Source organism: Manis pentadactyla, chromosome 14, assembly GCF_030020395.1.
Source record: "Manis pentadactyla isolate mManPen7 chromosome 14, mManPen7.hap1, whole genome shotgun sequence".
NCBI lineage: Eukaryota > Metazoa > Chordata > Mammalia > Pholidota > Manidae > Manis > Manis pentadactyla.
In genome coordinates, this window is record NC_080032.1 from 731,751 (window position 1) to 746,770 (window position 15,020).

The 15,020-nt window shown below is 57.7% G+C and overlaps 1 protein-coding gene and 1 long non-coding RNA gene across 5 annotated transcripts in view; one reads left to right on the forward strand and one right to left on the reverse strand.

Annotated features, from left to right (window-relative positions):
• The window catches only part of SYNDIG1 (synapse differentiation inducing 1), a 115,401-nt gene extending 111,690 nt beyond the window's left edge, over positions 1-3,711 (forward strand). Inside the window, exons 4-5 of one of the 4 annotated variants that reach the window (XM_057491590.1) lie at positions 2,112-2,294; positions 2,869-3,706. In XM_057491590.1, the coding sequence (XP_057347573.1) occupies positions 2,112-2,270 (159 nt within the window). In that variant the 3' untranslated portion in view covers positions 2,271-2,294; positions 2,869-3,706. Of the gene's footprint in view, positions 1-2,111 lie in introns of all 4 variants that reach the window. The other 3 variants (XM_036908685.2, XM_036908687.2, XM_036908684.2) reach the window with 3 other exon arrangements.
• LOC130680635 (uncharacterized) overlaps positions 1-15,020 on the reverse strand; it is a 73,558-nt gene that overhangs the window by 11,730 nt on the left and 46,808 nt on the right. The window lies entirely within an intron of this gene.

Below are 15,020 nucleotides of genomic sequence, written 5' to 3' on the forward strand. Positions count from 1 at the left end.
AGGAGACGACGGCTGGCCCTGCGCCCCCTCCCTGGCCCCCTGCAGCAGAGGCAGCGGCTGGCACGCGGTGCTTTGGAAGTCAGTGAGAGGGTGGGCTCTTCTCATGAAAACTCACGTGCACATGGCCTGACCCAGGGGCGCCTAGACCCACAGGCCCAGCGAGAGCCGCTCTCCTCCTGCATCGCAGGAAAGCGCGTGCGAGAGCCTGCAGCTTCTGTCCGCAAGCTGTCGGGATGGAAGCATTTCTTGGTGGTGACACCCCCTCAAAGGGACAAGCAAGCTGGTTTGTAGCAGGTGGAACATTTTCTGATGGATGCCTGCCAGGGGTCCCTTGTCAGACCATGGTGCCCAGTCTGTGGAAGGTAACGGCATCCTTACCCCCCAGGACTTCTGTGATAAGTGGGTGCTGAGCAGCCTGCCGAGGAGTGGCCCCCATGCCCACGAGGCTCCATCTGTTTGCATCTCCGACACACCTCAGCTGAGAGGGTCTCTATCACAACACGCTTCCTGAGGCTCCGGGAACTGCCGCCCTAGAACCACACAGCAGGGCCGGCCGAGGCCCCCGGCTTGGTCTGTGAGAGCGAAGGGGCAGCTGGAGTCCCAAGGACGCTCCGGCTCCCAGGGATGGAGGCACAGGCGCTCCATGTGCTCGGAGCCCGCAGGGAGGGGTCTGTGGGGTCGGCCGGAGCTCGGGCCAAGGCTGCCCAGCACCACTGCCCTCCTCACAAGGACCCCAGGAGCCCAGGACCGCCTGGGAGCACTTGGATGGAGAGGGTCTTGTACAGCCACTCACTGGTCATTCATGGAGAGTCTCCTGAGCTCTGACCATCCTCCAGGGCAGGGGCCCAGGCTCTGGGGAGGCCCCATGGACAAGGGGGATGTGGTCCTGCCTGGGGAGCTTACAGTCGGGCTGGGAGGGCGACTGCTACACGTCGCTGCTGAACCATGTGAAGCCTGATGAGACAGGCCCAGCCAGGACACAGGCGCTCCTTGCAGGGCCTGTGCTCGGGGGCAGGGGCAGGCGCGCGTGGCCGGCTCCGTCTGTGTGTGCTCCATGCCTGCAGCAGAGGTGGGGGATGCCGCTGGGCTGTACCCACCCACCGCAGAGAGAGCAGCTGACCCGTTCTGACAGAGGGGCGGCTGCTGGGCAGGGACGGGCGACTACAGTGAGTTATGCTGGAGGCCTTCCGGGTATTTGGAGTGCTGCCAGGTAAAATGAGATTCTGCTAATCAAGACGTAATTAATTATGACCGTCCTAGGAGGCTTCCCACTCTGCACCCCTCAGCTCTGCTTCATCAAGAATTGCCCATGCTGAGCTCCCAAGCACACTTTACCAGCCCAAACACGGGAGGAAGGCATAAGAATGGTCCTTCAGGACCCAGAAGTCAGGGAAGCCACCAAGCCAACCGGGAGCCCTCCTGGGCCTGACACAGAGCCCCAGATCTCCCCCGACCCGAGCCAGGAAGGCGGAGGACAGAGATGTTTCCTGAGCTCTGCGTGCGTCTGGCCCTCTTCAGTTTGAGTAATGCACGCAGGAAGGAGGAGTGCCTGGCCCCACAGACCCCACAAAGGGTGAAATCTCAAGTATCCTGCAGTCGATTGAATGATCTCACGCCACAGTTCCCTTACTGGGGAGCGAGAACTCTTAAGTTCCTTCCCCACACCCCTACCATGTTGTAAAGATTAAATAAGGTAAGCGTGAACGTATTCTGTTTAATTGTGATACTCAAATGTAAGAAAATGCCATTTGGGGCTAGAAATAGGGGCACTGGAGGTGAAATATCTATCCCATCCCTCAAGTACTAGTGCCCCAGACCTCAGGCCCCACACTGGTGCCACGGAGCTGGGCCACTGCCAGCAGGGGTGTCCCAGGGCCTTTGAGCTTTGACTGCCTTGCAGGGTGACCAGCAGCAGCCCCAGCCCCTGCTTGCCAGCTAGAGCGCCGTGCCGTCACAGGGCAGCACACCAGCCCCTGGGCGTCCCCCCTCTGGAAGCAGTTAAGACAAGGTTGGAAGGGCACTGGAGGGGCGCCCAGCTCTGGCGTCATCTGCTCTGACCGGCGCGTGGTGACTTCCTCTTTCCTCTGCCTCCTTCCCCTCCGACCCTGCAGACGAACAAAGCTGTGGCCAAGGGAGACTTCCACCAGGCCAGCACCAGCTCCCGGCGGGCCCTCTTCCTGGCCGTGCTGTCCATCACGATCGGAACCGGCATCTACGTGGGTGTGGCCGTGGCCCTCATCGCCTACCTCTCCAAGAACAACCACCTGTGAGCTTCCTGGGCCCGTCGCGTGCAGGTGCAGAGAACGGCAGGGCTGGCGGGGGCAGATGAACAGGTGCACACGCCTGTGTGTGCTATACAGTATGAATTATTGCCAAACAACTCCAGAAAGCCCTGGGATTTTCTACCCATCTCTTCTTTTGTTTTTACCTTTTAATTTCATGTTCACAGCACTGTGTAAGCATGAGACAGAAGGGCACTGCTAATGCCTCCAGAGGGGAGCCCCAGAGATCATGACCAACAGGCTGCCCCTGGATGAATTCTGGAGGGTCCATGACAGGGTGGCCCTCTCTGCAGCCTGCCGGTCCCTGGAATGCCATAGCATAGCAATACACAGACAGTAAAAACGTGTTTATTTTCTATGGAATACGGTGCAATAGGCAGAGGACAGGGGACAGGACACTCTTCTGTCTGTGGCCCTGCTTGGCCCCCCTGGCATTCCCCCAGGCCACATGCCCTCCCTGCAGGAAGAACAGGGCCAGCAGGGAGAGAGACCACACCACTCCCAGCAGGACCCCCAGCTGCCAGTGGCCCTCAGACGGGTCCAGCCCTGAGAATGCAAAGCCCGCACATGTGGCGTCTGTCCCCAGGCCCAGTGATCATTCCCTGCACATGGCCCCAGCCTCAGAACACCAGGCCTCCAGAACGTGTCCAAACCCAGCAGCCACCGCGCACCAACATGCAGTCTCCGGTCTTGGTGACCCGGGCGGAGGGGCGGGGCCGCACAGCCCCTCCTGAGGCCCCTCCCAGAAGGACCCCAGGGTTTGCTCCTGGGACCCCAGGCAGGAGCCAAGACACCACCTCAGCACGAAGACGCCTGTGTTGACACCTGCCTTGGTGAAAAGCAATGACACTAGCGATCTTAACAAGGAAATGAACCTTCTGTTGACTAAATGAATAGCTATTTTCTTGTCTTTTTTTAAAGTGCAACTATGGCTTCATGCTGCTTGAGTTATCAGACGAATGCTGAGAAATAAGTAATCACAGACATTTTAATACCATTTCATTGCTGTTTTATGAGTGTTCATTACTTAACAAAAATTATCTTTTAACGCTTTTGCTTAAGACGTTTTTTTCTGATTAGTATCAATTCTTGGGTTTCATTTATATTTTTTCACTTGTTTAAATAACTGCAGAGCCACCCAGGACGCAGCTGCTGGAACAGCAGCAGGGGTCCCCTCAGAGGACAGTCACACGTTCCCGGTTACTACATTTCCACCTTGAATGCCATTAATAAATAGTGTCAGCCTAACCCCTTCATGGAGGCAGAGGCCATCTCCCTAGGACAGGCATTCCATGCACAGCACTTACGACACTTCCTGCCGCCTGGGTCCTGCCCCAGAAACCCTGACTGGATTCACCGGCGACAGAGCCTGGTGATTCCGATGTGCTGCCAAAGTTAGAACCTCCGACCCAGGATAAGCACTCAGGCTTGACCTTCGCCTGCCGCTCTCCACCTTGATCTTAAACACAATCTCCAGTGGATGCTCCAAAAACACCCTCTAAGGCCTTAAGAAAAATAGGGGGGAAAAGCCCAGTATCCCTGTAAAGGTCAGAGAAAGTTGGTGACAGAGTAGATTGGGGCCCAACCACCTGGTCTTTAATCCACTTGCTTGATGAGACGCTGGGCGGGGGCACCTCCCCGAGCCTCATCTCTGGGAGGGGGTAACAACTGCAGCCACGCCCAGGGTCGCTTGTGAATGTGCAGCTCAGCACCTGGCGCCCAGCAGTTGGCGTGCAGGAGGTGGGTGGGCACGGCTCCCCTCGGTGTCTGGGACAGTCCACCCCCTGCCCATCGGCACTCTCCCCTCTTCCCAGCCCAGCCTCACAGGATTTATTCATCGTGAGACATTGTGTGAAAAGGTCTTCTTGTTTTGTTCTCAAATGGTCTGTTTTAAGTTCAAGAGGAGCCCGAAGTTGCATCTTTAGGCTTGATGGAGAGGCAGTTCGCCACCGGCCAGCTCCAGGGCCACCGTCCAGGGGCTGCACACCAGTGCCTGTGCTCAGGCCTTCTTCCCCCCAGACCACCTCCCCCTCGCCCCCAGTCCCTGTACGTCCAGGTGGAAGAGCCTCGGGCCTCTGTGTACTTTCTCAAGCTCACTCAGTCTTTCCCAAGGACCACGCAGGGCTGCACTCTGCCTTCTGGTGCAAATGGCCCTCGGTGTGCGTGGGGTCAGGCCAAGCCTGTCAGGACAAGTGAGGGAAGCATGCAACTCCCCACAGCTCACGGGGTGGGCGGCCGCAGTGTGGCCCGGCCTGCGACCGGCTTAGCCCTGGGGCCAGGGAAGCGCTGGATGTCACCCTCGGGGACTGTTAGTGTGACTGGCAGCACAGAAGCCTGGTAAGTGTGTCAGGGCATCACGCACCTCCCTAGGCAGATGTTATCCTGCTTGCGGCCACCACAGACCTGCAGACAACGGGCTGCCCTCTGCAGGCCTCGCTCTAGGCCCTGGAACCGGTACATGGTGGCTGTGGAGCAAGGACAGAAGCCCCACTCGGCAGTCCCCCAGACTTGGTGGTCCTGCTGGGGCCTCAAACCCCCACCCCCGTGTGCCACCCTATCTCAGCCTTATAAGGCTCTTTGCTGCATCCACTTTGCTCACAGGCAGAGACTCAGGGCGTGTAATGTTCCCCAAGTCACGCACCCAGGAAACAATCAAGATGCAGCCCAGACCTGGGGTCCCGAGCCCTGCCAGCTTCCTCTTAAAAAGCACGCAGCCTCAGCTGTGGCCTCACCAAGCAGGAAAGACTTCACCTGTGCCCACCTCACATCGCTGATCGGTCAGACTCTTAAGGACTCTGCAGTGCTCCGGCCTCTGTTCCACGGCACGACCTGGCCGGGGGGGTGGGCGAGTGGGTGTGGAGGAGGCGGCCCGAGGCGAAGCCCAAGGAAGTGGCTCTCGGCAGAGGCCCAGGGCCCACCCCGCTGCTCCACACCTCTCCCTCCTGCGGAGAGCTCCGTGGCCTGCCTGCTCCGCTTCCCCCAGGGCTCCCCCCCCCCCACTGGGCATCCCTGGCGTCATCGGCTGACCCCCAGCACCAGGTGTCCCCAGACTTCACCTGGTCACCTCACATTCCAGGTGCCTCCACGTAACGAGGCCAGCTTTCCAGGGGGAATGAGATGGCGGGAGAGGGGACATGGCAGGGGCAGCCGCAGAGCTCCCTGGGAACAGGCTCCCGCCAGCAGCAGGAGCCGTGCCTCACCTCCCCACCCCCGACCCCTGCCACCACCATGCGCCCCCACCCCCGCCTCTCAGGGTGCATTTTAAACCCAGGTGCTGCTTGGAGTAAGATTGCCTCCCGGGAGCAGGCATCCTGCTTGCCAACAGCTGCCCCTGGGATTTGGCTGCCAAGTGCTCACCGTGCTGCAAGCAGCCAGAACGCAGAATCAGCCTGTTCAGAGCCCCTGCCTGGGTTTCGGGGCCCGGCCGCCGAGGTCTTCCAGCACCTCCCCCAGGCCCCTTGTGCACTGGCTCAAGCACCAGCCTTAGGAGGATGGCTTTGTGCACCTCAAAGTCCGCCTGCACTTACTGTCAGGGCGTTAACACCTCTTGACCCGATTTTCCGATAAACCATTAGGTGTAAATTCAGACCCTGAGCAAGGCTGGGCCCTGGGAAAAGGCAGCCGTACGCACTCCTGTCCGGTGCCCCGTTCATGACTGGGCCCTGCTGTGATGAGGGGGGCGTCGGGGTGCCAGAAGGGCTAGGAGGCTGTGGCTGGGGTGTACCCGTCCTGTGACTTCTTGAGAGCCCCACCCCCTGGAGTTCTCCTCTGCAGATTCGCTCATCTTAGCAAAGCAGCGGTGGTCATGGGACCCACAGGTGCCCGGGGCTTGCACACTGCTGGCTCCCTGCTTGGCGGGCACGTCAACCAAGCAATGAAGTTGTCACCCCGCTGAGCCCACAGGCAGGGGCCAGAGCACCGCACAGGTGAAGAGGGAGGGGGTGGGAGCCGCCGAGCCCACACGGAGGGCCCAACAGGGTTCCCCGGGCCTGGCTGCCCCGTGCCGCAGGAGCAGCAGACGGGGCACGGCCTGCACAGCCTCGGGACCGGCTCCAAGGACGGTGGTGAGAGACTCACCAGGCAGGGGAGATCCACGGGGCCCCAAAGACTTGTCCAAGTCCAGTAGGTGGGAAAGACAGCATGGCCGGCTCAGGAAGGGCTTTGTGGTGAGGAGGGTGGGCCTCCTGGGAGAAGCACGGGCTGCAGACCTTCCTAGGGGCAGGGCTGGCCTGGGCTTTCCAAATGCCGACGAGGCTGAGGAGGGCACAGCACATGGTCTGACGCACTCTGGGTTTTCTGCCTCCGAAGAGGTACAGTGCTGGATGGCTCTGGCCCTTGACCTGTGGTTCCTCGTGGCCAGTGTCCTGGCCTGCGGCATGCAGCCACTGTGGCATGGGGCTCCGGGCATGAGATGACCGAGCACTGCCGTCCGTCCCCTCTGTCCCCAGAAGCCCTTTCCTCTAGCCCGGTGAGCTCGGGGTGCACTTACCCATGCCAGAGAGACAGGCTGACTCTCATGTTCAGCACCTGGCCGTGCACAGGACTGACCAGCAGGGACCAACTGAATACAAGATGCCTGCAGTGGCCAGGGGGGTTCCGGGAGCGCCTCCACTCACCTCTGTGCCTCTGGGACCCCGCCTGGGTTTTCACTGAAATCAGGTCATTTGGGGCCAACTTAAAGATGATGGTTTATAGATATAGATTGGAGATAGATGATAGATAGATAGATAGATAGATAGATAGATAGATAGATAGATATAGATGATAGATAGATAGATAGATAAATATAGATAGATAGATATAGATATAGATAGATGATAGATAGATAGATATAGATAGATTAGATAGATAGGTAGATAGATGATAGATATAGACAGATAGATATAGATAGATAGATGAAAGATGATGATAGATAGATGATAGATATAGATATAGATGATATAGATAGATATAGATAGATAGATAGATGATAGATAGATATACATATAGATAGTAGATATAGATAGATGACAGATGATATAGATAGATAGATAGATAGATAGATGATAGATAGAAGATGATAGATAGATGATAGATAGATAGATATAGATAGATAGATGAATGATAGATATAGATAGATAGAAATGATAGAGATAGATGATAGATAGAGATAGATAGATATAGATAGATGATAGATAGATAGAGATGATAGATAGATAGATAGATAGATAGATGATAGATGATAGATATAGATTGATGGATGACAGACAATAGATATGATGGATAAAGTACCTACACACCTATGGGGAGCAACTTACAACATCATAGTATCGGCGCCACACTCCAGTCTCTCAAACCTGTAATCATGACCCCTCGTGTCACCTGACTCCAGCTCATGCCTCAGCTGAAAAATAAAGAGCAATTTGGGTCCGTTGTGTGTCTACGCCAGGGAATCTGTATTTGGATTCGAACTCTCATAAGCCAATCATGACCTGCAGCTGGGACGGGGGTGGCCAGCACGCTTTCAAAGCACCCAATGTCCTCCTTCCCTGGGTGCGGCCCCAGCAGTTTCTAAACCACGGGTGTTGTCTTTGATTTGGGTGAAGTGCCCCCGATTAGCAGGAAGGGTCTGCTAAGACCGGCTGTAGCTAAGGAGCTGTAAGAGCTCTCCAGCCTCCCGGCCCAGGCCCCCGTGGCAGGCCAGTCATTTAGTCCCTGAGGAGGCCCCCATGCCCTAGCAGGCAGAGACGGTCATCGCCAGCGTCAGTGTCCGACGTGGAAATGGAGATCAGGCCACTCGAGGGCCCCACCTTTCATTTCTGTCCATAATGGGATTACACATGGGGCCCCCAGATGACCCTCCCGCATTAACATTCCCGAACAGACACCCAGCTGTCTGAGCCTGGCAGACCGACTTCCCTTCTGGCACTTTGTGGATTCTCAAACAATAGCCTTTTCCAAATAACCTTCACTGTGAAGAGGGCATCACAAACAGGCCAGCTTCGTGTCTGTGCGTCCTTGGCCTCCTGTCACCCTCAGCTTGGGAGGCCGTTTTCCCCAACAGCCCCAGCAAGACAGGGTCAGAGGTTGGCCTTGGGCTCTGCCAAGCAGCCCGGGGCTGTGCACTCCCCACCACGAGACCCCAGGACTTTGTCCACGTCCTGCGGAGGCCTGGGCACAGCAGGCAGGCAGGGGACCCCACACACCCCTGGGAAGACGGGTGGCAGCCAGGAGGCTGGGGGAGCCAGGCTTCCTCCAGAGTTAGGGGTGCCGCTTCTCAGACAGGAAAGGGCACTTACCCTGACCCCAGCTCCAGGGCTTTCAGAGGCCAGGTCACAGAGGGGAGGGACAGCAGGGCCTGAGTCAGAGGCCAGGTCACAGGTGGGGAGGGACAGCAGGCGTGAGGCTCAAGGGCACAGACCAGATGCACTGCAGCCCTGAATGAGCCTCATGGGCACAGAGCTCACAGCAGTCTGACAGTGAATGAATGACTTCCAGGGACAGGTCCCCTTCCCCGGTCCCCAGACACTTGTCACTCTCCGGAGACACATGCCAGTGTGACATCTCAATGAGGTTCGTCCACTGAGCCAGGTCCGCAGACCCCGCATAGCAGCATACCAGGAGGAGCCAGGCTTGGTACTCCCTCCCCACCATCAGACCACCTGTCACACACCATGAAGTGCCTTCACCTACCTACCTACCTTGCCCCACTGACCCCAGCCCCGCTTCTCACGGATGACATGCAGGCCTCTGCAGTGACCACCTGCAGAACTCACCTCTGTGCGGTGCCCCACCTTCCTGTGGGCTGCCGAGCCCACATGCTCTCCCTGCAGTATCCATCTATTCCCTTCGCCACGGCCCACCACGAAGCAGCCCCTGTTCTGTGAAGAAGCTAAGCACAGGGGGAGCGTGCTGCTAGCCGGCAGCTGTGGCCAGGGGTCGGCCCACAGGGACTCACTCGGATGGAGGCCAGCACCACAGGCCAGGCAGGTATACTCAGAACCCATGACAGCGTACAGGCTTGTGTCTCTCTCTCCATAAAACAGAGCTTGTAAAGGCCTGTTTGTTTGCAGAAGGCCCCTCTTAGCAGAACCACAGTGGAAAAGGGTAGTCGATATTTAGCAAACATGTTTGCAGAGCCGCCGTCTGCCTAGAGCCACGGCAGTTCATACTGTTTTTCATTCCGTGGTTCCCTGGGCAATGAAACCTTCCCAGTTTTCACTCACCTCTCACTTGGGAAAGAGATCCCTTAGGAACTAAACCTCGGCTCAGTTGTTCTGGGAGCCGAGCTGGGTTATGGCCATGCAGCTGGGAGAACGCCTCTCTTCTAAATTGTGCCCCAAAGAGAAAAATTAATGTTTTCCAGTTTAAAAATTAGAAAAGCAAATTTGATTCCTTGGAAAATGAACCAGGCCAGACCCCCCCACGTATGGCCAAGCCACAGCTCCTGAAAGACGGGCCTTGGGGAATGAGAAACGGCAAAGAGGACCTGAGCCGGTGCCCTGGCCTGGGGCCTACGTCCAGTCCTCCTCAGCAGCCCCAAAGAACCTTCTGCACCCTCATCGAGCGGCCCAAGATGCAGGGAGCTCTGTGTCATCCCTTGTCTCTGGACACCCCCTACCCACAAGCTGAGGCTCCCCTGGAAGCCAGCTCCTTAGCATCCAAGCAGGGCCTTCCAGACCCAAACTTCCAGGAGAGGTCACGTACTCCAGCTGACCCAAACTTCCAGGAGAGGTCACGTACTCCAGCTGACCCAAACTTCCAGGAGAGGTCACGTACTCCAGCTGATCTTTGAAAGAAAAGACAGGGTTTGGCCGGTGTGAGCAGCACCCCAGGCACCACTGAGCTGGAAAGTCAAAGATCAACTCAAAACACTCCCAACAAGCAGCACCCTCCCCAGATGCGGGCAGCAGCGGGGAGGTGTTGACAGTGACGCGGGCACGCTGGCCTCTGGTAAGCCGAAGCACTCCCTGGCCCACCCCATGCCCGCCTTTCAAGGCCGCCGAGGCCCACCTTCTCCAGGCAGCCTTCTCTGACTAACGTCCCAGCCCACAGGCATCTCTGCCTGATCTGAGCTGCACACCATTCAGCAACAGGCCCCCCCCCCACTCATTCCCAAGTGACCGGTGTGCGTGACTAGCTACGCTCCCCCTCGCCCCACACATCTTTCCTGCAGGCCCCCCAGTGTTCAGACGGCCGTAGACAAGGGCTACGTGGGATGGCCAGGGATGGTTAACCCAGGAGGGGTGACTCTGAGACGCCCTGAAGCCAGCTCAGATCCACGGACACACAGAAGTCTTAGAACAGTGAGAGGCTTAGAACCTGGCAACTTGCAAGCCCCAATCTGTTTTTTAACTCCCCCTGTCGTCAGATGTGCCCGAGGCCAGCTCGTGGAGTCCTGTTAGGAATGTCAGGCAGGAAGACTGACAGCAGTCAGAAGAGGAAGATAAGGTTCAAAGAGGGGGCTGCCTGGACTCTGCCCAGGAAGGGGTCCCAGGTGAAAAGGTCAAAGGCTCTGCAGAGAGAGAACTGCCTCCCCAGCCAGGTCCCAACAGCACAGTCCACCGGAACTAAGAGCTGCCCGTCACAGCTCACCACGGGAAAGGCCAGGCTCACTGGGGGGGGTGGCCCTGTGCAAGGGCCTGTCGATCAAATGACCCCACCTCGTCCGTCACCGAGGCACCTCCCAGCTAGGGTGCAGTACAAGGGCCTCGTCTAGGGGATCAGGCCTCTGTCTCCCCTGACTCTGGCCCACTCCCCACTGGACTGCATTCAAGTAAAACTCTCCCTCGCTTCGCTTCTGCGTCTCTGCCTTTCAGTTCTTTGTAGCCGGACAAGGCCTGAGAGCAAACCCAACCTGTGATGCTTCCCCTCCTTCCTAACAGGGCCACGGATGGAACCTGCTGGCGTGGCCCTCTTTCTGTGCCCGCCAGCAAAGGATGTGGGGAAGAGGCACCTGAGAGTTTAGGAGGGCCAGGTTAGCGTGAGTTCAGGGCGTCACACCTGAGTGCTGACAAATGCCAGTTCTGATAATAGTAACTGGTAACATAGATGATGACGATGATGGTATTTGGACTATATATTGATAAAGGTGATTGTATTACATTGTTACAAGATCTCAGGTGCTACCTTGGAGGTGGGGGCACATCTTGAAGTAGTTTCTAGAACAGCATAAAGTTGAAACCCCTAGGGTCAAAATTAACCATAAATTTCGTAATGCAAAGTGTAAAAATGCTGTAAGATGGGGCCACGATGTAAGGCATTTACGTTCTTCTAATTGATCTCAAACATCCATAGGCACGAGCTAGGGTGTCTGGCCTGTGCCAGGAGGATGCCCACACTGTGCGACCAGCTGCCGTTGTGGCACAGAGGGAAGCTGGGCACTGAGGCGTCCTTGAGAGTATTAAAGGGACCACCACTCACATGCCCTGCCCGCCCCTCAGGAACCTCTTCACCCTGCAGTCAGAAGCAGGAACCCTTAAAACCACTCCTGCCTCCTTCCTGTGAGTTGACTTTAAATGCATTGATGTTTTTCCAGACCTGACTGCATTTGCTGCCTCTGAATAAATGCTCATTGGCTGAGGCAACCGCTTACCTAGTGTGCCTGCCTCCCGCTTGCCTCCAGGGCTAGTTCTCTGCATTCATGGAGTGCAGATCATTCAGATGCCTTTATGATGGAACTCTGCCGGAGCCACTCGGACGCTGTGGGGGGCAGGACTCCCTAAGTGTCTGTGGAATCTAATTGAATCGAATCTGCAGGTTTATGCACAGCACGTCCACTCCAGGTGAGTGATGTCTGAGCCTACCCAGACCGAGGTGCCAGGCCCCTCTTAAGGGAGAGAGAGCTGGGAGCCGGGCATGAAAGTCATGGGTCCTGGTAATGAAAGATGGAGTGAAATGTCCCTGGATCGTCAGTCACAGGACTGGGTGTCTCAGGGACCCTTTTCATCATCGCGGTGATGACCGTCAGCTGCCGGGCCAGCCTCCTGTAGCCAAGGTCTCGGGGTGGCCTGGGAGCACCCTGTGTTCTGGGGTTACCTTAGGATCCTGCCTCAGCCCTCATTTCTCTGGGTTTTTTGAATCCCAATTCTTCCAAGCCCCCTGATTACAGCTAAGTAAACATATCCTAAGTTCTCAGCACAGAGGGACGCCTGTTCCAGGCTCCCTGAGGGGCTCTACGGCAATCCGGGCATCACCTTGGCAAAGCCAGCTGAGCGGAAGTGATCCCGCCAAGCTAAGCTGATGGCAGGGGCAGAAGGCCGGGGGCAGGGGCGTGAGGGCGAAGGCCAGGCTGTCCCTTCCTGTGGGCTCCGTGCTGAGGCGCCCGCACAGGGCAGATACTCAGCAATCGTGCAGGACGTATACGCTGTGACCGCAGTGCAGCAACATCGTGTCCGGCCGTGGCGCATGGGCCCCGTGGGATGATGCCCCGCACACGAATGCCACACCCCCGCACAGCCCGCACCCCCCTCCTTCTCAGCCCATCCCCCCCGGCCCTCAGCTCACCCAGCCTGATGTGTTCTTGGTCTCTGGTTTGGGATTTTAACTCTTTTTTTTTTTAATGAATGACTCAAAAATGAATATTTCCCTGGGGCCCAGAAGCAAAGTCTCACTCTCTCTGACAGGCACACACACACACACACAGACACAAGCTAACACAATCACAACATGGTCCTCCTTATCCTGCCTAAAACCCCGCCACAGGCCCTGGGGAAGGGAGTCCCGCCCCGGCCCTGGCCGGAGCCACTGGGGCTGCCCCTGCAGGACACAGCTGGCTGCAGAGCAAGCCAGGACGCACCCGAGTGGGGAGCTGTCCCACAGGAGAGGCAGCGATCGGCAGAGGGTGGGTGCAAATGGCCTTGCTGAGCTAACAAGGTGGCTTGCCCAGGACTGTCCTGAACGCATGTTAATCTGTGTCTGGTAGACATGTGTCCTGGGAAAGGTCATGGCAGAGAAAAGGCCAAGGAGCTCAGCATGCCCTAAGAGGCAGCGAGCGTGCAGCTGGAGCTTCTCTGGACTTCCTCAGTGACCACACTCAAGGGTCTCACCCGGAAATACGAGCCATTCAGCAACTCAGAGCTCACCCATGGGCCCAGGTGTGCAAACCTCAGCCTCCTGCTCTGAGGTGGGGAAGCTTTGGCATCAGATGGTGCCCGGGGACCGGCCGTGTTCGCCATCAAGCCTGAGTCTAGTAGCCCCCTCCAAGGGCTGGATGGGGAGCGGCGTCCATACTTGGAACTCAAGTCCTAGCTCTGGCCGCAGGTGGCCCCTCCGCACCTCCTCAGCCCTGCCCTTGGTCATGCTGGCCCCGGGTGGCCTGCCCTGTCCTGCCGGGTGCCCAGGTATGTCCCCCTCACCTCCAGTTCATGCAGGTTCCCATCGGGCACAGGCGCATCCGAAGAGGTCCAGGATACATAGAGACCCACCGAGTCGCATTCGGGCTGCCCGCACACCCCTCCCTCCTCTGTCCCAAGGCACGTGTGGGTCCGTGTCCACCCGCTTACCCAGCAGCACGTTGCAGACCCACCGCATTAATCTCATCGCAGAGGGCCTCTGGGGCACCGAGAGCGCCCGGAGCTCCATGGCGTGAATCTCAACACCAAGCACAGCCATGAGCAGCAAGCGCTCGTCACCAAAGACACGAGCTGTGATGGCGAAGACCTGCCTGAAACCACCACGAAGCGTACGCAGTGATACAAAGACCACGAGAGGCTGGAGTTGTGCTTGTGCCTCGAGGTGGTGAGGCTGCCGTGGAGGCAGGAGGGTGCCATCCACAGAGGGCTGGCTCTGGCCACCTCCCCCTCTCGGGCTGGTGGGTGCTGCCAGTTGTCCTTAAACTGTCCCCACATTAGATATATTGCTTGTATGACAGTTGAAAAAAGAAGTCAGAGCTGAGTGTGTGCAGGCACTCCGCCGGTGTGAGGCACAGAGAGGCTAAGAAGGAGGCCCCCCGAGCAGGGCCCACTGTCCCCAGCCCTATGGACCCGGGCATGAGAAGCCGGCCACTCATGGGCTTGAGGGCCAGCGGATGGGCCGGGACCCTGTCACCCCGCTTTGGCCCTTCTTTCCTCACTGATGAAGCAGGGGCAGGTGCCCTGGCACAGAACCGCCCAGAGGAGCAAGCGAGGGAAGGCAGAGCAGGTCCAGCAGGAGGCAGCCTGGGCGGCAAGGTGGTCCCACCCTGTGGCTGCTGGCGTGACTGTAATGTTCCCTGTATTTTAGGAGAGCAGGCAGCTTGTTTTATGCACTTATTTCCTTCAGCATTAGTCGTTTGGGAAACAGAGCGTCACACATACATGTTTGAGTCTGATTTGATTTGACCCGAACCTGAACGCAGCCCAGTGGTGTGAGCGAGCCTGACGCCTGGGCCCTTGGCTAGGATATGGACGGTGTGTCCTCAAAGCCCCGGGCCACTACGTGGTGGTCAGCTGCCCACACCACTGTGCGGAGGCTGTGTGCCTGTGGGGCGAGCCCACAGAGCCCAGGGTGCCCAGTGCGCCCAGCCGTCCAGTCCCTCCAGCTGGAGACCCAGGTGCCACGGAGCAAAGACAAGCCACCCCACTGCTCGTCCCAACCCCTGACGCACACATCAGGACATACAGTGTGCAGGTCGGGACACACTGCTAAGCTGCTGGGTGGGCGGGTTGCTCTGAGGACACAGTGACTGAAATAGCTGTGTGTCTCCAAGGACATCTTAGCTGGGGCTTGTGGCCGGCGGGGAAGCCCTGGCTGGGGAGTGAGGCTGTGATGACGGCCAGT